The 18,222-nt window shown below is 41.8% G+C and overlaps 2 protein-coding genes across 2 annotated transcripts; both read right to left on the reverse strand.

Annotated features, from left to right (window-relative positions):
* Positions 1-104: 104 nt before the first annotated feature.
* Positions 105-4,783, reverse strand: si:dkey-97a13.12 (uncharacterized). The gene is made up of 5 exons (XM_014139985.3): positions 4,405-4,783; positions 4,021-4,064; positions 2,838-3,005; positions 895-986; positions 105-691 (listed from the first exon to the last, which is right to left on the reverse strand). The coding sequence occupies exons 1-5, from the start codon at positions 4,469-4,471 to the stop codon at positions 484-486; spliced, it is 579 nt and encodes a 192-aa protein (XP_013995460.1). The 5' UTR covers positions 4,472-4,783; the 3' UTR covers positions 105-483.
* A 250-nt stretch (positions 4,784-5,033) lies between these two features.
* Positions 5,034-16,763, reverse strand: adhfe1 (alcohol dehydrogenase iron containing 1). Its single transcript, XM_014139984.3, has 14 exons — positions 16,638-16,763; positions 16,382-16,419; positions 14,275-14,318; positions 13,872-13,925; positions 13,474-13,628; positions 12,868-13,064; positions 12,466-12,543; positions 12,218-12,323; positions 9,412-9,564; positions 9,161-9,259; positions 8,951-9,029; positions 6,592-6,688; positions 6,180-6,337; positions 5,034-5,960 (listed from the first exon to the last, which is right to left on the reverse strand). Exons 1-14 carry the CDS (start codon positions 16,688-16,690, stop codon positions 5,877-5,879), a joined length of 1,395 nt encoding a protein of 464 aa, XP_013995459.2. The 5' UTR covers positions 16,691-16,763; the 3' UTR covers positions 5,034-5,876.
* Positions 16,764-18,222: the final 1,459 nt, after the last annotated feature.

Below are 18,222 nucleotides of genomic sequence, written 5' to 3' on the forward strand. Positions count from 1 at the left end.
TTGTGTTGCAGTAAGTTCCCACTGTAGAGGAGTGTGTTTTGCTTGTGAGTGCCTGAAGACAGGGTGGGCAGGATGTTCAATCATACTATGAAGAAGGCAAACAATGATGTAGCATTACAATGTATTTTTTTCAAATATAATATATACAATATGTACAAATTAAAGTGAAGCAACAGTGCAAATAACAATGGGGTAAAAACAGCTAACAAATAAGGGATCACAGTTGGCTATTAACAGTAGACGGACAGAACTTGTACTTTGCTGTACTCCATTAATCTCAATGGTAAATAGAGGATAAACAACATACTCCAGAACAAGTAGTGCAACATGTCACACGCTTATGATCTATATTTCACTATTACCCCAAAATATGACAGCTATAATAGCTCCGGTTTTGTGAAGTTTTGATGAACCTAACAGCCATGGAAACTAACACAGAATAAAGGGCTGCACATACATAATACAATTCTTAGAGATAAACAATCAGTCCGGTTCGAATGCTACATTGATGGAGCAATTTACATCTCCCAGTCCCTGGGCGTCAATCTTCCTCCGGTGGCCCTTGGACAGCACACGGTGCAGCAGGCTGGGGGAGCTGTGGGCTGAGCCTGACTTTGAGGAGGCCTCGTGTCCCAGGGCCCGGAAGAGGCTCTCTTTCTCATGCCTGGGGACCTTTGGAGTACTACGACCACTGCATACATAAAGAGGGAAACAAACACAGAGGGCTTGTTGATTCTCTGTGACCCAATTTATAGAAGTCCTATTGGAGTGGAAAACTGCATAAGGTGGTAGTTTTCTGACTATACTGAGGACAACTACAATCAACTGAAGTCAATCCTCTCTGTGGTTTTGTTGGGTGGGGGGGAGGTGGGATAGAATCACAGACGTTCTCACCTTGTGCAGCCACAGGGGGCATCAGGAGCTGCATCCTTGGATGAACTCCATAATGAGCTTGGATTGGCATTCACTGGCTCATGATCATCACTCTGTAAACACATACCAAACTCACTTAGACATGCCAAAATTAGACCTGGTCAACGTCCATGATTACATCATCAAGCTTTTGTCCAACAACTAGTTGGGACGGTTTATTTCTGTTGAGTTAATTTCCAGGAAGCTATGTTATATACAGTTGAAGTCGGAAGTTTACATACACTTAGGTTGGAGTCATTAAAACTCGTTTTCAACCACTCCACAAATTTCTTGTTAACAAACTATAGTTTTGGCAAGTCGGTTAGGACATCTACTTTGTGCGTGCGTGACAAGTAATTTTTCAAAAAATTGTTTACAGACAGATTGTTTCACTTATAATTCACTGTATCACAATTCCAGTGGGTCAGTAGTTAACATACACTAAGTTGACTGTGCCTTTAAACAGCTTGGAAAATTCCAGAAAAAGATGTCATGGCTTTAGAAGCTTCTGATAGGCTAATTGACATAATTTGAGTCAATTGGAGGTGTACCTGTGGATGTATTTCAAGGCCTACCTTCAAACTCAGTGCCTCTTTGCTTGACATCATGGGAAAATCAAAAGAAATCAGCCAAGACCTCAGATTTTTTTGTTGTTGACCTCCACAAGTCTGGTTCATCCTTGGGAGCAATTTCCAAACGCCTGAAAGTACCACGTTCATCTGTACAAACAATAGCACGCAAGTATAAACACCATGGGACCACGCAGCCGTCATACCGCTCAGGAAGGAGACGCGTTCTGTCTCCTAGAGATGACCCTACTTTGGTGCGAAAAGTGCAAATCAATCGCAGAACAACAGCAAAGGACCTTGTGAAGATGCTGGAGGAAACAGGTACAAAAGTATCTATATGAACAGTAAAACAAGTCCTATATCGACATAACCTGAAAGGCCAATCAGCAAGGAAGAAGCCACTGCTCCAAAACCCCCATTAAAAAAAGCCAGACTACGGTTTGCAACTGCACATGGGGACAAAGATCGTACTTTTTGGAGAAATGTCCTCTGGTCTGATGAAACAAAAATAGACCTGTTTGGCCATAATGACCATTGTTATGTTTGGAGGAAAAAGGGGGAGGCTTGCAAGCCGAAGAAACATGTTGTGGAGGGAATGGTGCACTACACAAAACAGATGGCATCACGAGGAAGGAAAATTATGTGGATATATTGAAGCAACATCTCAAGACATCAGTCAGGAAGTTAAAGCTTCGTCGCAAATGGGTCTTCCAAATGGATAATGTCCCCAAGCATACTTCCAAAGTTGTGGCAAAATGGCTTAAGGACAACGAAGTCAAGGTAGGTATTGGAGTGGCTATCACAAAGCCCTGACCTCAATCCTACAGAAAGTTTGTGAGCAGAACTGAAAAGGCGTGTGCGAGCAAGGAGGCCTACAAACCTGACTCAGTTACACCAGCTCTGTCAGGAGGAATGGGCCAAAATTCACCCAACTTATTGTGCGAAGCTTGTGGAAGGCTACCCGAAACATTTGACCCAAGTTAAACAATTTAAAGGCAATGCTACCAAATACTAATTGAGTGTATGTTAACTTCTGACCCACTGGGAATGTGATGAAAGAAATAAAAGCTGAAATAAATCACTACTATTCTGACATTTCACATTCTTAAAATAAAGTGGTGATCCTAACTTACCTAAGACAGGGAATTTTTACTAGGATTACATGTCAGGAATTGTGAAAAACTGAGTTTAAATGTATTTAGCTAAGGTGTATGTAAACTTCCGACTTCAACTGTATTCTACACGGTAAGTTCTACACTGTCAAAACATTCTTTAAATCTATTTTTAGTGCAATATCTGGATGACGTACCTTAAAATGAAAGGTTGTGCACAAAACAAAAATAGAAAAAACCTTACCTGGTTCAGTCTGGTCACACATGCGGTTGGAAAGTACCCCTCTGCCCCGTTCTGTAGACGCCCAAACCACCACGACGGCTCATCTCTGTAGAGAACTTGGATGACGTCACCCTGACAGAGTTGAAGTTCATCTGGCCATTGAGGCCTGTAGTTGACTGCTGCTACCACCTGAAGGAGAAGAAGTAAGATGCCACTGTAACTGAAGAGACAAAGTACTACTCAAGGAAAAGTTGACCTATTTTTGGTTCCAACTTCCAAAACCATTTTCATTTGTTAATGCAAGATACTAAGAGTTGAGGATGCTCTCTCCCTTTACCTGAGACAACTGAAGTTACAACTCATTGCACTCAGAATATTACATCATGCTACAAATCCTATTCTTGAGATTTAATTAATATACTTAATTCATTAATTGTCTATCTTGATGAACCAACAGGTCACAGAGGCCAAACCCAGCCACTGTGCTTTCATTCAAAATGTCCTCACAGAAGACCAGATAAGAGGATTATCTTGTCTTAAATTACAAGTACTGTATATCCTCCTTACACTGACATCAGTGACATGTAACGTTTGCCAGGAGAGAGACAATACCGTGGACAGTGTATTTGTTGCTCTATATAAAAACAGTAGTTACTGTACAGTTTATGAGCACAGAAGTTCGATAATTTGTTACTGAACACTAGCCAAAGAGAGGGATAAGAGTCTATCTATGTCTCCTGTTCCTCATGTCTGTCAACAGTCCAAGGCTCTCTGGAGTTGATCTCCTTTAAATTACCTATAGAGAGAGCTATATATAGACGGTCCTTAGCTGTGATGTGGAAAAAGGAGAGGGGGTCAGGTCCTACCTGGAGGAGTAGACTACACTGCTTCCCTCAAGTCATTCCCTTATGTCACTTTCTGCTGAGAAAGTCCACCAATCACATCGGACTAATCTTGCTAAATCAATTCTAAGTAGATCTTCTAGCTCTACTGTATACCGTATATTGTTTTCACTGTGTTCATCTTATCATCCATTCATGTTGTTGCTCCATTCCTCTAGTCTAAATGACAACACATCTTGATCCTCTGCAGAACGTCACCCTGACACTGGATCGTTCACATCTGTGCTTGCGATACATTTGATGTTCTGGTTGCGACTTACTATACATGTAGCTCTATCAATAATGAGAAATCATTAACATACCTTCACTGCTTCCCTAGGCCTGTATCTTGTTCTTGCTCTACAAGCTGATAAAAAAGGGTAGATATGAAGTCATAAAGAGCTGTTAGGCAAGATCACAGCAAAACTATGATAGGCTACGGAAAACCAGTTAATGAAGACACCCTGAAAAAGCAAATAAATGAATCCTCAATGCACAATAACAACCTCAATAAAGACCAGGACAGGATGACAACATCAGACTAGCCCATAATAGAACTGGGGCCGTAATGGATCAAGAGTATCGGAGTACTCTAGGATCAGTTACTTCCTCGTCATGCATTCTTATTCATTGTGATTCAAGGCAAAACTGATCCTAAATCAGCACTCATACACTGGGAAACAGAGAGGGTTGCAGGTAGTACTCACCTTGTGGGGAGAAGACAGTGGTGAACACCTCAAAGTGCCCATCACTCTGCACGTAGATCTTCTGCATCCTCTCCTGCTGTGTCTGAGACACTGTCTGGCAGCTCCACACTATAGCACGCCGCTTTAAATAACACCAGTGTCACTAATCCCACTGCACAGAAACACAGTAACACATACCCTTTCTCTCCATCACACATACACACCTCACACGCATGTCACACACACAGCCTTTCTATCCATCACACACACGCAAGTCGCATACAGTGTTTCTTCGAACTCGCTGACGCCTTTGAATCTATTTTCATCTGCAATCTGTCATTTTGATTCAAACGAATACGATGACGTGAAACAAAACTGAGCTCAACAAAAAGTAAGATCGATAAACCATTAACATTTTAAATCATTGCCATGTAAAAACACAAGTATAATGTACTGCAGATTTTTTTCTGTCTACTCCTCATTCATTTGTAGCCCACACACAAAGTGTTCACACGTTTAAATTACCATTAATTAAATCGCAATAATTAATCTATTGAAATTCTTATTTTCTTATTCAGAAAAAAGAAAATGTGATACATGCATATATGAACAGGAGTGAAAAAAGTAGAAACATTGCCAAGACAAGCAAAGAAAACAGAAACTAAAATGATTTAATGATTTTAAGGGATCAGAGTCATGTACGTTTAGAATATAAATTATTCTGTATCCTAAAATGCATTTATTTTGACATCCAGTTATGTCCTGCTTTACATCAAGACCTAACGGTAATGAGGATTTAGCGCAACTATTTCCATGTCAATATACAGTATCTATCATTAATAAGGATAGATATCATTGCACCCTATTCCCTATATAGTGCACCAGTTTTGACCAAAAGTGAATAGGATGCCATTTGGGATGTAATGATATTCTGTATCATATTGATACCTTAACTTGGCTCTCTTTCTCTCAATGGACATTAAAAGCTCTCCTAGTGTGCTCTCCTGGGTTAACCTACTTAAAAGCAGCCAGATCAGACTTTCTTAGCATTAGGGCACACTTTACATAACAGTTAACCTGAGTAATCTGGACTCTAAGAATGACGCAACACTGTCATAACAATGTAGTCCAGTCCAGACCAGTGGTCTATTCTCAAATGAATGGGGAGAGGAACATGACAGCAATGGTGTACTATATTGTAGTAAATACAAATCAAAACCAACATTTGAAATCGGGGTAATATACTGTATAATCAAATAAGGAACCTTATCATTTAATTGTATCTATCAATAAAAGGAGGATGGGATGGCAAACCGGTGGGAGGCTACGTCTCAAATAGCACCCTATTCCCTATATAGTGCCCAATGTTTAACCAGAGCCCTATGGGTCCTGGTCAAAAGTAGTGTGCTGTATAGGGAATAGCACAGAGTACTTTGGGCTCTCATCATCTCACACAGGTACAGTAAGAGAGTGGGTGCATAAGAGAGCCAGTCTTAGTACAGCTTCAGGGAGGCCTCAAACAAATGAGTCAAATCTTCCTCTGTGTGTTCCCTAGGAGACAGCTTTGTCACCCTTTCCTGCAAGAGACCATAGTGACATGATCAGGGGCAGACACAGGAAATGCCAGTCAGAAAAAGAAACATAGTACATGTAATGAAAAAAGAAAGTAGCACTAGCACACTAAACTCTCCTTGCTAGTGGGTTTATTACCAACATCTGGGCTCAATAGTCTTCATCAGGGCGTGAAAGAACATGTCTTGCACATCTAATGTGAAACATTTGTAATGTGTAGTTACCTGAGGTATTGTTCCTCTCACTAGGTCAGGTATGTCATCCTTGGTGTAGCCGACAGCACTCAGACCGTCCTCTACCTTCAGGTCATAGAGGAACTGTCTCAGGGTGTCGGCCAGGAGCAGCCCAGCGTCCTCCCTCTTGGTGTTACTCACGTCAGCCCCTGAGGAGAGACATGGAGGGGTGTGAGCTTGACGTCACAAAATTGGCGAGGAAACAATAGTGCCACGCATGTACGACACCTCTTACTGCACCTACAGTGCACTGACCAAAGCACTGTTTATGGTATAGATTACCATTTGAGACTAAGCCATGGTAAAAGGAAATTTACCATGGCTTATTTACCATGAGAATATATTTGTGTTAGTATTTAATGACAACACTGTTGGGGGTGTTGTAGGGAAGAGTTGCTGTTACCAAGTATCTCTGCTGCCTCCAGGTGGCGCTCTGGACACATACTGGCAGTGAAGGCAAAGACAGCAGGAGAGGTCAGAACCACGGACAGACCATGAGGCTATGGGACAGAAGAGCAACACATGGGAACTATTAATGCTTGATAGTTAAACTGTGAATGGAGATACATATTTCTGAAACAATATATTTGTTATATACAGGTAACTGCCAAAATAAAGGAAACACTTCAGTAAATGAGGGATACTAAGTATACTGAACAAAATTATAAACACAACAATTTCAATGATTCTACTGAGTTACAGGCTCATATAAGAAAATCAGTCAAATTAAATCAATTCAATTCTAATCTATGGATTTCACATGACTGGGCAGGGACGCAGCAGAGTGGCTGGTCTCAGACGATCCCGCAGGTTATGATCCCGCAGGTTAAGAAGCCAGATGTGGAGGTCCTGGACTGGCGTGGTTACACGTGGTCTGCAATTGTGAGGCCGGTTGGACGTACTTCCAAATTCTCTAAAATGCTGTTGGAGGCGGCTTATGGTAGGTAGAGAAATTAACATTTAATTCTCTGGCAACAGCTCTAGTGGACATTCCTACAGCCAGCATGCCAGTTGCACTCTCCCTCAAAACTTGAGACATCTGTTGCATTGTGCTGCGTGACAAAACTGCACATTTTAGAGTGGCCTTTTATTGCCCCCAGCACAAGGTGCACCTGTGTAATGATAATGCTGTTTAATCAGTTTCTTGATATGCCACACCTGTCAGGTGGATGGATTATCTTGGCAAAGGAGATATGCTCTCTAACAGGGATGTAAACAAATTTGTTCACAACATTTGAGAGAAATAAACTTTTTGTGCATATGGAAGATTTCTGGGATCTTTTATTTCAGCTCTTGAAACATGGGACCAACACTTTACATGTTGCGTAAACATTTTTGTTCAGAATATATATTGAAAGCAGGTGCTTCCACACAGGTGTGGTTCCTGAGTTAATTAAACAATGAACATGCCATCATGCTTAGAGTCATACATAAAAATGCCCAGTTGCCCAGTATTTTGGCTACCATGGCTAGAAGAAGACATCTCAGTGACTTTGAAAGAGGAGACTCAAAGGAGTATAGGGGGTTTAAAGGTTGTGTGTGTCTCAGTCACCAGATCTCAACCCAATTGATCACTTATGGGAGATTCTGGAGAGGGACATGAGACAGCGTTTTTTCACTACCATCAACAAGATACCAAGTTATGGGCCTCCCGAGTGGCCTCCCCACTGCATCGCAGTGCTAGCTGTGCCACTAGAGATTCTGGGTTCAAGTCCAGGCTCTGTCGCAGCCGGCCGCGACCGGGAGACCTATGGGGTGGCACACAATTGGCCCAGGATTAGGGGAGGGTTTGGCCGGCAGGGATGTCCTTGTCCCATCTCGCGACTCCTGTGGCATGCCGGGCGCAGTGCACGCTGACACGGTCACCAGGTGTACGGTGTTTCCTCCGTCACATTGGTGCGGCTGGCTTCCGGGTTAAGTGGGCATTGTGTCAAGAAGCAGTGTGGCTTGGTTGGGTTGTGTTTCGGAGGACACACAGCTCTTGACCTTCACCTCTCCTGAGTCTGTACGGTAGTTGCAGCGATGAGACAAGACTGTAACTACCAATTGGATACCACATTGGGGAAAAAAGAGGTACATGTTTTTTTTTTTAAAGATACCAAATTATGGAATTTCTCATGGAAGAATGGTGTCGCATCCCTCCAATAGAGTTCCAGACACTTGTAGAATCTATGCCAAGGCGGCCTAACGCCATATTAAGACACTTAATGTTGGTGTTTCCGTTATGTTGGTGTTTCCTTTATTTTGGCAGTTACCTGTAAATATACACTGGGTATACCAAACATTAAGAACACCTTCCTAATATTGAGTTGCACCCTTGACACAAATCGGTGCGTCTGGCACCTACTACCATACCCCATTCAAAAGGCACTTAAATATTTTGTCTGGCCCATTCACAATCCATTGTCTCAATTGTCTCAAGGCTTAAAAATCCTTCTTTAACCTGTCTCCTCCCCTCCATCTACACTGATTGAAGTGACATCAGTAAGGGATCATAGCTTTCACCTGGTCAGTCTATGCCATGGAAAGAGCAGGTGTTCTCAATGGTTTATATACTCAGTGTATATATCAAACATGGAGCAGAATACCAATGAACATACATTATATCAGTGTCAAAACTGTGGTTATAGAGATCATAGATATTTGGAACTAAATATATTGAATTTTCAATTATATAAAGGTCAAATTTAACAGACATTTTTCAATAATAAGATTGCTTTGTAATGGTTCTAAAATGAAGAAAAGGACCAGAATAGCTTTACCACGACAGGGTGATCCACATTGTAGCCCTTAGCCATGTAAGTCTTCACATTTCCAGCAATAGGATAAGACATACCGTGGCTAGAAAATGAACAAAAAGGGTCTTATCAGTCACATTAATCATCAATCAGAGGACACACTGTAACTATTCATATAAGGAAGGGGATGCGTGCAGTTTCAATCATTATAAAGGCGTAATGAACCATATTTACCATAAGTGGACCCCAGCATTTCCAAACCCGATCCCGGCAAACACACTGGCAAGATGCATGCTGGACCTGGCCTTTACATCCTCAGCATTGTTCACCGCCCTTAGAGGGAGAGAGTGAACAGTTAATGACGTCTTCTACATCAGCACTAATAATAAGAAACCACTGATAATAATATTCACAATAGCCAGTAGTGATTTTTAGGGGATAAAACTGTGGAATAACTAGTGAAGCCTCATCAGGAAGGTGTTTACCGTTTCATGTACTTGGCCACTACATTCAGAGCATGTCTGGACCAGACATCACTAATGGGGTTACTGCCCTGGTAGGCCGGCCGGTCTATGGGGTTGGGAGGGCAGGGGCTGCGCATGTTGTAGGGAAGAGCCGTGTAGGACTCCAGGGCATGGCTGCATAAGGACACACAAAGAGAACAGATGAAGAAAATAACTTAATCCAAGTCCTATTTTTCTAATCAGTCACTTCTATCTGGCACCACCTTGACGTTATAAGAGCACATAGTGGGGAAAAGGTCCAAGGCCTCTGCAGCATGTCGGTAGGGAGAAGCATGTTGATGAATGTGTTCTTTGGCCTATAAGGTTGATAAAAGATGTGAATGTAGCCTTAAAAACATAATAATATGTTACACAGACTGACTGATTGAATGTGATCAATATACACTACTGTTCAAAAGTTTGGGGTCACTTAGAAATGTCCTTGTTTTGAAAGAAAAGCACATTTTCTGTCCATTAAAATAACAGCAAATTGATCAGAAATACAGTTTAGACATTGTTAATGTTGTAAATGACTATTGTAGCTGGAAACGACTGATTTTTTATGTGAGGCGTCTGTTTCTCAAACTAGCCACTCTAATGTACGAGTCCTCTTGCTCATTTGTGCAGCCGGGCCCTCCCACTCCGCTTTCTATTCTGGTTAGAGACAGTTTGCACTGTTGTGTGAAGGGAGTAGTACACAGCGTTGTACCAGATCTTCAGTTTCTTGGCAATTTCTCGCAAGGAATAGCCTTCATTTCTCAGAACAAGAATAGACTGACGAGTTTCAGAAGGAAGTTCTTTGTTTCTGCCCATTTTGAGCCTGTAATCGAACCCACAATGCTGATGCTCAAGATACTCAACTAGTCTAAGGCCAGTTTTATTGCTTCTTTAATCAGAACAACAGTTTTCAGCTGTGCTAACATACTTGCAAAAGGGTTTTCTAATGACCAATTAGCCTTTTAAAATGATCAACTTGGATTAGCTAACACAACGTGCCATTGGAACACAGGAGTGATGGTTGCTGATAATGGGCCTCTGTACGCCTATGTAGATATTCCATAAAAGAAAATAAGCCATTTCCAGCTACAATAGTCATTTACAACATTAACAATGTCTACACTGTATTTCTGACCAATTTGATGTTATTTTAAATGGACCAAAAAAAATAGCTTTTCTTTCAAAAACAAAGACATTTCTTAGTGACCCCAAACTTTTGAACGGTAGTATATATACAGTGCCTTCGGAAGGTATTCAGACCCCTTGACTTTTTCACATTTTGTTAAATTACAGCCTTATTCTAAAATTGATTAAATTGTTCTTTTTTGTCTCATCAATCTACACACAATACCCCATAATGACAAAGCAAAAACTGGTTTTTAGATAAAAAATGGAAATATCACATTTACATAAGTATTCAGATCCTTTACTCAGTACTTTGTTGAAGCACCTTTGGCAGCGATTACAGCCTCGAGTCTTCTTGGGTAGGTCGCTACAAGCTTGGCACACCTGTATTTGGGGAGTTTATCCCATTCTTCTCTGCAGATCCTCTCAAGCTCTGTCAGGTTGGATGGGGAGTGTCGCTACACAGCTATTTTCAGGTCTCTCCAGAGATGTTCGATCGGGTTCAAGTCCGGGCTCTAGCTGGGCCACTCACGGACATTCAGAGACTTGTCCCTAAGCCACTCCTGCGTTGTCTTGGCTGTTTGCTTAGGGTCGTTGTCCTGTTGGAAGGTGAACCTTCGCCCCAGTCTGAGGTCATGAGTGGTCAAGAGCAGGTTTTCATCAAGGATCTCTCTGTACTTTGCTCAGTTCATCTTTCCCTCAATCCTGACTAGTCTTCCAGTCCCTGCCGCTGAAAAACATCCCCACAGCATGATGCTGCCACCAACATACTTCACCATAGGGATGGTGCCAGGTTTCCTCCAGACGTGACGCTTGGCATTCAAGCCAAATAGTTCAATCTTGGTTTCATCAGACCAAAGAATCTTGTTTCTTATGGTCAGAGAGTCCTATAGGTGCCTTTTAGCAAACTCCAAGTGGGCTGTCATGTGCCTTTTACTGAGGAGTGGCTTTCATCTGGCCACTCTACCATAAAGGCCTGATTGGAGGAGTGCTTCAGAGATGGTTGTCCTTAGGGAAGGTTCTCCCATCTCCACAGAGGAACTCTGGAGCTCTGTCAGTGACCATCGGGTTCTTGTTCACCTCCCTGGCCAAGGCCCTTCTCCCCCGATTGCTCCGTTTGGCTAGGCGGCCAGCTCTAGGAAGAGTCTTGGTGGTTCCAAACTTCTTCCATTTAAGAATTATGGAGGCAACTGTGTTCTTGGGGACTTTCAATTCTGCAGACATTTTTTGGTACCCTTCCCAAGATTTGTGCCTCGACACAATTTGTACCTCATGGCTTGGTTTTTGCTTTGACATGCACTGTCAACTGTGGGACCTTATATTCACAGGTGTGTGCCTTTCCAAATCATGTCCAATTCATTTAATTTACCACAGGTGGACTGCAATCAAGTTGTAGAAACATCTCAAGGATGATCAATGGAAACAGGATGCACCTGAGCTCAATTTCGAGTCTCATAGCAAAAGGTCTGAATACTTATGTAAATAAGATATTTCAGTTTTTTCTAAAACTCTGTTTTCGCTTTGTCATTAAGGCGAATTGTGTGTAGATTGATGAGACATTTAAAAAAAAAAACAATTGGAAGAAGGCTGTAAAGTAACAAAATGTTGAAAAGGGGAAGGGGGCTGAATACTTTACGAATGCACTGAATACAGTATATTTACATACCATAGCACATCAAAACCGCTGTTGGCAGCCACCCTCTCGGGCATATGCAGAGTGTGGAGAGGATCCACTATTCCAAGAGTCGGCTTAATGGCTCGGCTGGCGATGCCTGAATAGATGAACCAGAAGACAAGCAAGTCATCCTGAGTCATTGAATGAAACATTACAACATACAGTATGAATTGAATTATCATTTGAATGTGAGGCCAGCAATGCAACTAAGGAGAGAGATAGCTGTGCCCTGATTTTACCAGTTTTTGCTTTCAGTTTTTCGAAGTCGAAGATGGCAACACCTGTTGTCTCACTGCCAGTTCCTGCTGTTGTGGGAACTTAAGAGAAAAATAGTTGCCATGTGACTAACATGTACAAGTTTAGCCTATATTAGGAAAACTGCATATCTGCACATCCATTCAATTGTTCTAAAAGTGTATGACATATTAATTTCGTCCCTGAGAGGGTTGAGGTACAGTCTAACAAGATCAGGTGTGCACAACCATCCACCAAAAAATCTCTCTAATCTATAATAGTCATAGTAAACACACATTTATATACAGTGTACATACAACAGATTCTAAATGGTCCAGTGTGCCAGGGTCAGTTAATTCCTAAACCTATTAACCTCAGTGTGTAGTTGTGACTGGGGGTCATAGTACCTGCGATCAGGGGCTTGAGAGCACCTGTAATAGGCTTTCCCTTCCCTATAGGCGCATTGACAAAGTCTAGGAAATCCGCGTCGGGATGGCAGGCATACAGGTTGGCAGCTTTACAGGTGTCAATCACTGAGCCTCCACCCACAGCAACGTAAACGTCAAACTTTTCTTTCTTCGCAAAAGCTATGGCCTCCTTGAAGCTGTATAGTAAAGAGTGAAAGTGATTACTTTATTGAAAATTCATCCCTTGATTGACTTTTTTATTACGCTTCTCTTCCATACATTTACTCCAAATTTGGAAAAACTATAATCAATATCAAATGTAATGATGAAATTCCGGTCAAGATGTATGCCATACCTTGGGTGTAAGTACTGTATGTAGGCTGTCATTGTAAATAAGAATTTGTTCTTAACTGACTTGCCTAGTTAAATAAAAAAATGTAATAGAAAATACAACGTCATTGAAAAGAAGTGTCCCAAATGGCACTCTATTCCCTATATACGGTAGTGCATTACTTGTGACCAGAGCCCTATGGACCCTGCTCTGTTCAAAAGTAGTGCACTATATAGGGAATAGCTAGGGTGCCAATTGGAACGCACAAGGGTTACCTGGAGTCTGTTGGCTCCACCCGAACATTGTCATAAACTTTGTAGTTAACCCCGTTCTGAACTAGAGACTCCAACACGGCCTCGACAGGATAGAGCTGAGACAGATTATTGTCCGTCATAAGACACACGTTACGGGCTCCCATGTTCTGAAGATCCTGCAATTTAAAAGAAAATCACAAAATAGGAGAGAGTTATTCACGTCTTAGACAAAATCTTATATGATTAATGTTGAAAGCATCATATGCATTTCAATTTTAGGCCTGTTCATGTCTCTTCTATTATTGAAACTTTTTACTTGTGAACCATTACCATTTAGGAATAACTATTAAATTATGTAAACATGAGTTGTTTCATATCTTGTCATGAATAGCATCAACAAATAGCAGAGACTTATTTACCATACCAATTTCCCGTGTGACACCCTCTCCATATCTAATGTTTGAGCTCGCCATCTGAAACCAAATAATAACATGAAAAATATGGTTAACGTTGGCCAACATCCCAAGGAAGAATACTGTTGACTACTTTTCATTAATTAAATAGAGAAATAGATATCTTAGAAAAGTGTCAGTACACGTTTTGTTTTTTTGCAGTACTTTAGACTAAAGACTACTTTAAAGCTTTTTAAAAAGGGTTTTTATGCTGAGCCTCATGACAGTAGTTGGATTATATTGTTGGTTTTACTTTAATTAATAACTGTCATGTCTGCTTATTAGTAGGGCTTATTTAATTATTTTGAAAAGCTTCTGTGGCCATGTCAAAGTCAGATGAGTGAAAATATGGTTAAATAGTTCAAGTTACCTCAAATGCATAATCCGTTTTTCTTCCACAGTCATGTCCTGAAGCTAGAGCACAAACATTACAACTTTAAAACATGTTGTGACAGGGTAAAAACCACAGTTTTGTTCCATGTTTCTATGGACCCTAATTAGTGGTACACATGTACACATTTATTTAAAAAAAAGTGAGAGTGTACTGTCCTCCTTGAGGTGTTTCTAACCAAAAAAGATAGCCAAACTCCATTCAAGAACTGAACCAGAGTCAGGGATAGGCTTTCCGTAAACCTCTGGTTTTAATAGATAAACCGTAGTAAAGAGCAATGCTTACACAGGCATAACAAAAGGATGGCAGCAGATCATCATGAGTGCATCAGACTACTGAGAAATGTTCTTAATTGAATAAAACACTTCCTGTTTACTGTTTATCAATCCACATAAAAAAGTACCATAGAATTAGTGCAAGCTAGATGCAGCTAAATAAAATGGCCACTGGGTGCCTCCTGGCATCTGCCACTACGAACTTTTAACGTAAGTTGGTTACCAAACCTTCAGTCATTTTTAGCTAAAAGGAGTAAGACCTCTGACACAGGTCTCAGGTGGAAGGAAGGCAGAAGTGCCCAGTACCATGGGCCTCCTGAGTGGTGCAGCGGTCTAAGGCACTGCATCGCAGTGCTAGAGGCATCACTACAGACCTGGGTTTGATCCCAGGCTGTGTCACAACTCGCCGTGACCGGGAGTCCCATAGGGTGGCGCACAATTGTCCCAGCGTCGTCCGGGTTAGGGGAGGGTTTTGCTGGTGGGGCTTTACTTGGCTCATCGCGCTCTAGCGACTCCTTGTGGCGGTCCGGGTGCCTGCAGGCTGACTTCGGTCGTCTGTTGAATGGTGTTTCCTCTGACACATTGGTGGGGCTGGCTTCCCGGGTTAAGCTGGCGGATGGTAAGAAGCGCGGTTTGGCGGGTCATGTTTCAAGGATACATGACTCAATCTTTGCCTCCCGAGCCCGTTGGGGAGTTGCAGCGATGAGACAAGATCGATATTGGGGAGAAAAGGGAGTCAAATAAAAAATAAGTGCCAAGGGCCACTCATTGCAGGTCAATGGGATTTGGCTGAACGTGGTAGGGTTTGAGTCCGTTGTCAACGTAGGCGGTATGCTTGAGTCCGAGATGGGCCTCGGATTTGGGAGGCCTGGGTGCTCTGAGGGGGAAAGGAGCAACCCAGCTGTTTGTGTTGTCATTTTCAGTCGGGCTGCCTTTGAATTCATGGGAGAAATCACCATGTTGCTCCCCGCAGCGTTGTCCGGGTTAGGGTTTGGCCTAGGTTGGCGGTCACTGTAAACTGACTTCACTAGTTAAATAAATAAAAAAATATATATAAAAAAATGTTACAATGAACACAACCGAAAGCACTGAATGGTCTGTGTTACCACATTAATAGGTCTACATCGTGCTGTAGGATGCGTTGATCAACTGATTGACAGGTGTAGGCCTGCTGTAGATTGACAAACTTTCCTCTAGTGTGGATGCTCGCCAACATGTTTTCGAGCCCGGGACTCGCAAAAAGCTTCTTTAAAATAACTGACACTGTTACTGCAATACTGCCATCTGTAGGATGATAATGAGAGTCCTTGACTTTGTTATGGTTGCAATTATGGAAAACTGTTTGTTCAAATCCATCTAAGTCATCATTTATTATTGGCTATGTGGAATTTTGTTCCAGGAAATAATCACAGTAATCTGATGAGGTTAGCATAGGGCTAAAGTGTGCCAGGTTATCTGATGGGTCCAGCTACAATGTAGCGTTATTTCAAGCGTAAATAAATTAACGATTTTAATTGGCTGATGCATATTTTGACACGGAGAAACTGTTTTGTAATGTTCGCAATTATGGTCAGTTTCCTGTTTATTACACCACATAAGAAAGTACGATAGAATAAGTGCAACCTAGATACAGATAAATAAAACTGCCCCGGGTGGCGCTAAATTACTAGGTGCATAGAACACTTGAATGGGAGGCAGAACAGAGCTTTTGCACATGAAGCTGTGTTAGATGTTACATACATGTTACAAATAACTTAATTAACAATAACGCTGTGTGTTATAATAAACAGGTTATTTTATCCAACTACTACCTTGATGGAATGTATGAGAATGGGCAGGGCATCTGCACCTGTAAATGGGGGAAGAAACGGCATTTTCAATAAGCAGTGTAATAATTTGAGTCAAACGAAGTTGGGTTGACGTCGATGCTTGCACTGCCATCTGGCTACTACATAACAAGTTAGGTAGGGGCCTAGCTATATTAGATAACTACCTTAAGTAACCACTACCTCAAGTGCATTTAGCAATCTTGTATTTGTGCATTTTCGCGATTAGGAATCAACTTACGCTGCTTTTTCAAGTTGCCTGAGCAAATGCACAATCCTGTCGCGTCCTGCCATGTTGTCCTTCTTCCTTCGGCTTGTTAGTTTACTTATGAGTCTGGAGTTTGAACTGATACACGAGCGCCCCTTACTGTAGCGAATGTGAAAAGATATAGGACATGGGTCAGACCTATGAGGTTACCTACCCAAGGCTCTACCGCTCACGTCATGATGAAGAAAGCACAATTTCCATTTACTCTAACAGGCAGTAGAGTTAACAAACTGTAAGAGAAAGATGGCCTAGTCCTACTATTCAAAATATAATTTAGGGTAGCCAAAATATGAATGTTCAATATCAAGTTCAACTCATAGGAAAAGGAGGGCGACTATCAGCTGAAATCACAATCTCCTGGGGGTTTAGATTGATTCACTGCACGTCATAGGCCTAAACTATAACTGCATCCTAGTTTTCATACTTGGATGAATAACAATCAATAATAGCAACTCTGCCCTTTACTGCCAGTGAGTGACAGTCAGGCATGTGATTACGTAGCCTACATCAAGTGATGTGAGGAAGAGCACTTTAGACAGTTGGCGTCACGCAACACGCAGCCTAACGGACTGTCAACCCCAAAGTTGCCTTACCACATAGGCTGCCACTGTTGCGGTTGTCACTAGAGAGTGAAAATGCCCTGAAAAAAAAACGTATTCCCCACCATAGATGTGTGTCACCATGAAATCTCTCACTTTTCATTCATATCTACTTCCGGTGTCCCCATCATTAAAATAGAAATATGTTTTATTATGGCGCTAATTCTAATTGTGTGGTCCCCTTAACCCTTAACCCTTAATCTTCCACATATACTGTACAACCTGCAAGGTGCCAGCCCAGAGCCATTATTAATTGTTATATACATCACTGATACCAGACAATCTAAAGGAAGAGACTGATAAGGAAAAAGGTATGTTGGCTACTGTAACTGAATGTTTGATAAGTGGAAAGTCACTCAGTTCATATGGATAAATCACTTGAAGCAGACTTAGGTTTACATCCTGTTTATGCGTAATATCTGTCTTGTAAAGGCACCTCTATTCTCCATACCTCCGACACTGATCGTTTCATTCAGCTGGATGGGTTTTTTCCACCAAGTGACTCACAGTGATTTAGTACCTGTGCTGTGTTCACTCGCACCGCTACACTACATGTGTCAGCTCTGGCCGGTGTTAACCAGGGCATGAGGAGATCCGTGTTGAGCCGTGATGATGGTATCAGAGGGGACAGACTAGCCAGGCAGCGAAAGAAACTCCATGTCCTTAGCCTGCTCTAAAAAGAGCAATTTCTCTGTGCCCTTTCAGTATCAGCGTGGTGCAGCCAACACCATTCCTCTGAGACTGTGATACAGGTGGCTGTCCCAAATGGCACCCTATTCCCTATTTAGTGCACTGCTTTTGACCAAAACTAGTGCACTATGTAGGGAATAGGGTGCCATTTGGGATGCACATACAATGTTATTGTATAACAGTCCCAACATGCTGCAGCTGGAAAGGGCTCCTCCCATTAAACACCTAGCAGCAGCACTGTCATTCCCAATATGAGAGATCAGCCAATG

This window comes from Salmo salar, chromosome 14 (assembly GCF_965601325.2).
Source record: "Salmo salar chromosome 14, fSalSal1, whole genome shotgun sequence".
Lineage (NCBI taxonomy): Eukaryota > Metazoa > Chordata > Actinopteri > Salmoniformes > Salmonidae > Salmo > Salmo salar.

Coding starts and splice junctions, on each gene's coding strand:
- si:dkey-97a13.12 (XM_014139985.3), bottom strand. CDS start 4,471: ATGCAGAAGATCTACGTGCAGAGTGATGGGCACTTTGAGGTGTTCACC. Junction 4,065..4,404: donor CACTGTCTTCTCCCCACAAG/GTGAGTACTACC, acceptor CTTTTTTATCAG/CTTGTAGAGCAAGAACAAGA. Junction 692..894: donor GCCCCCTGTGGCTGCACAAG/GTGAGAACGTCT, acceptor TTATGTATGCAG/TGGTCGTAGTACTCCAAAGG.
- adhfe1 (XM_014139984.3), bottom strand. CDS start 16,690: ATGGCAGGACGCGACAGGATTGTGCATTTGCTCAGGCAACTTGAAAAA. Junction 13,629..13,871: donor TCACACGGGAAATTGGTATG/GTAAATAAGTCT, acceptor TTTAAATTGCAG/GATCTTCAGAACATGGGAGC. Junction 9,260..9,411: donor GTGGCCAAGTACATGAAACG/GTAAACACCTTC, acceptor TCTCCCTCTAAG/GGCGGTGAACAATGCTGAGG.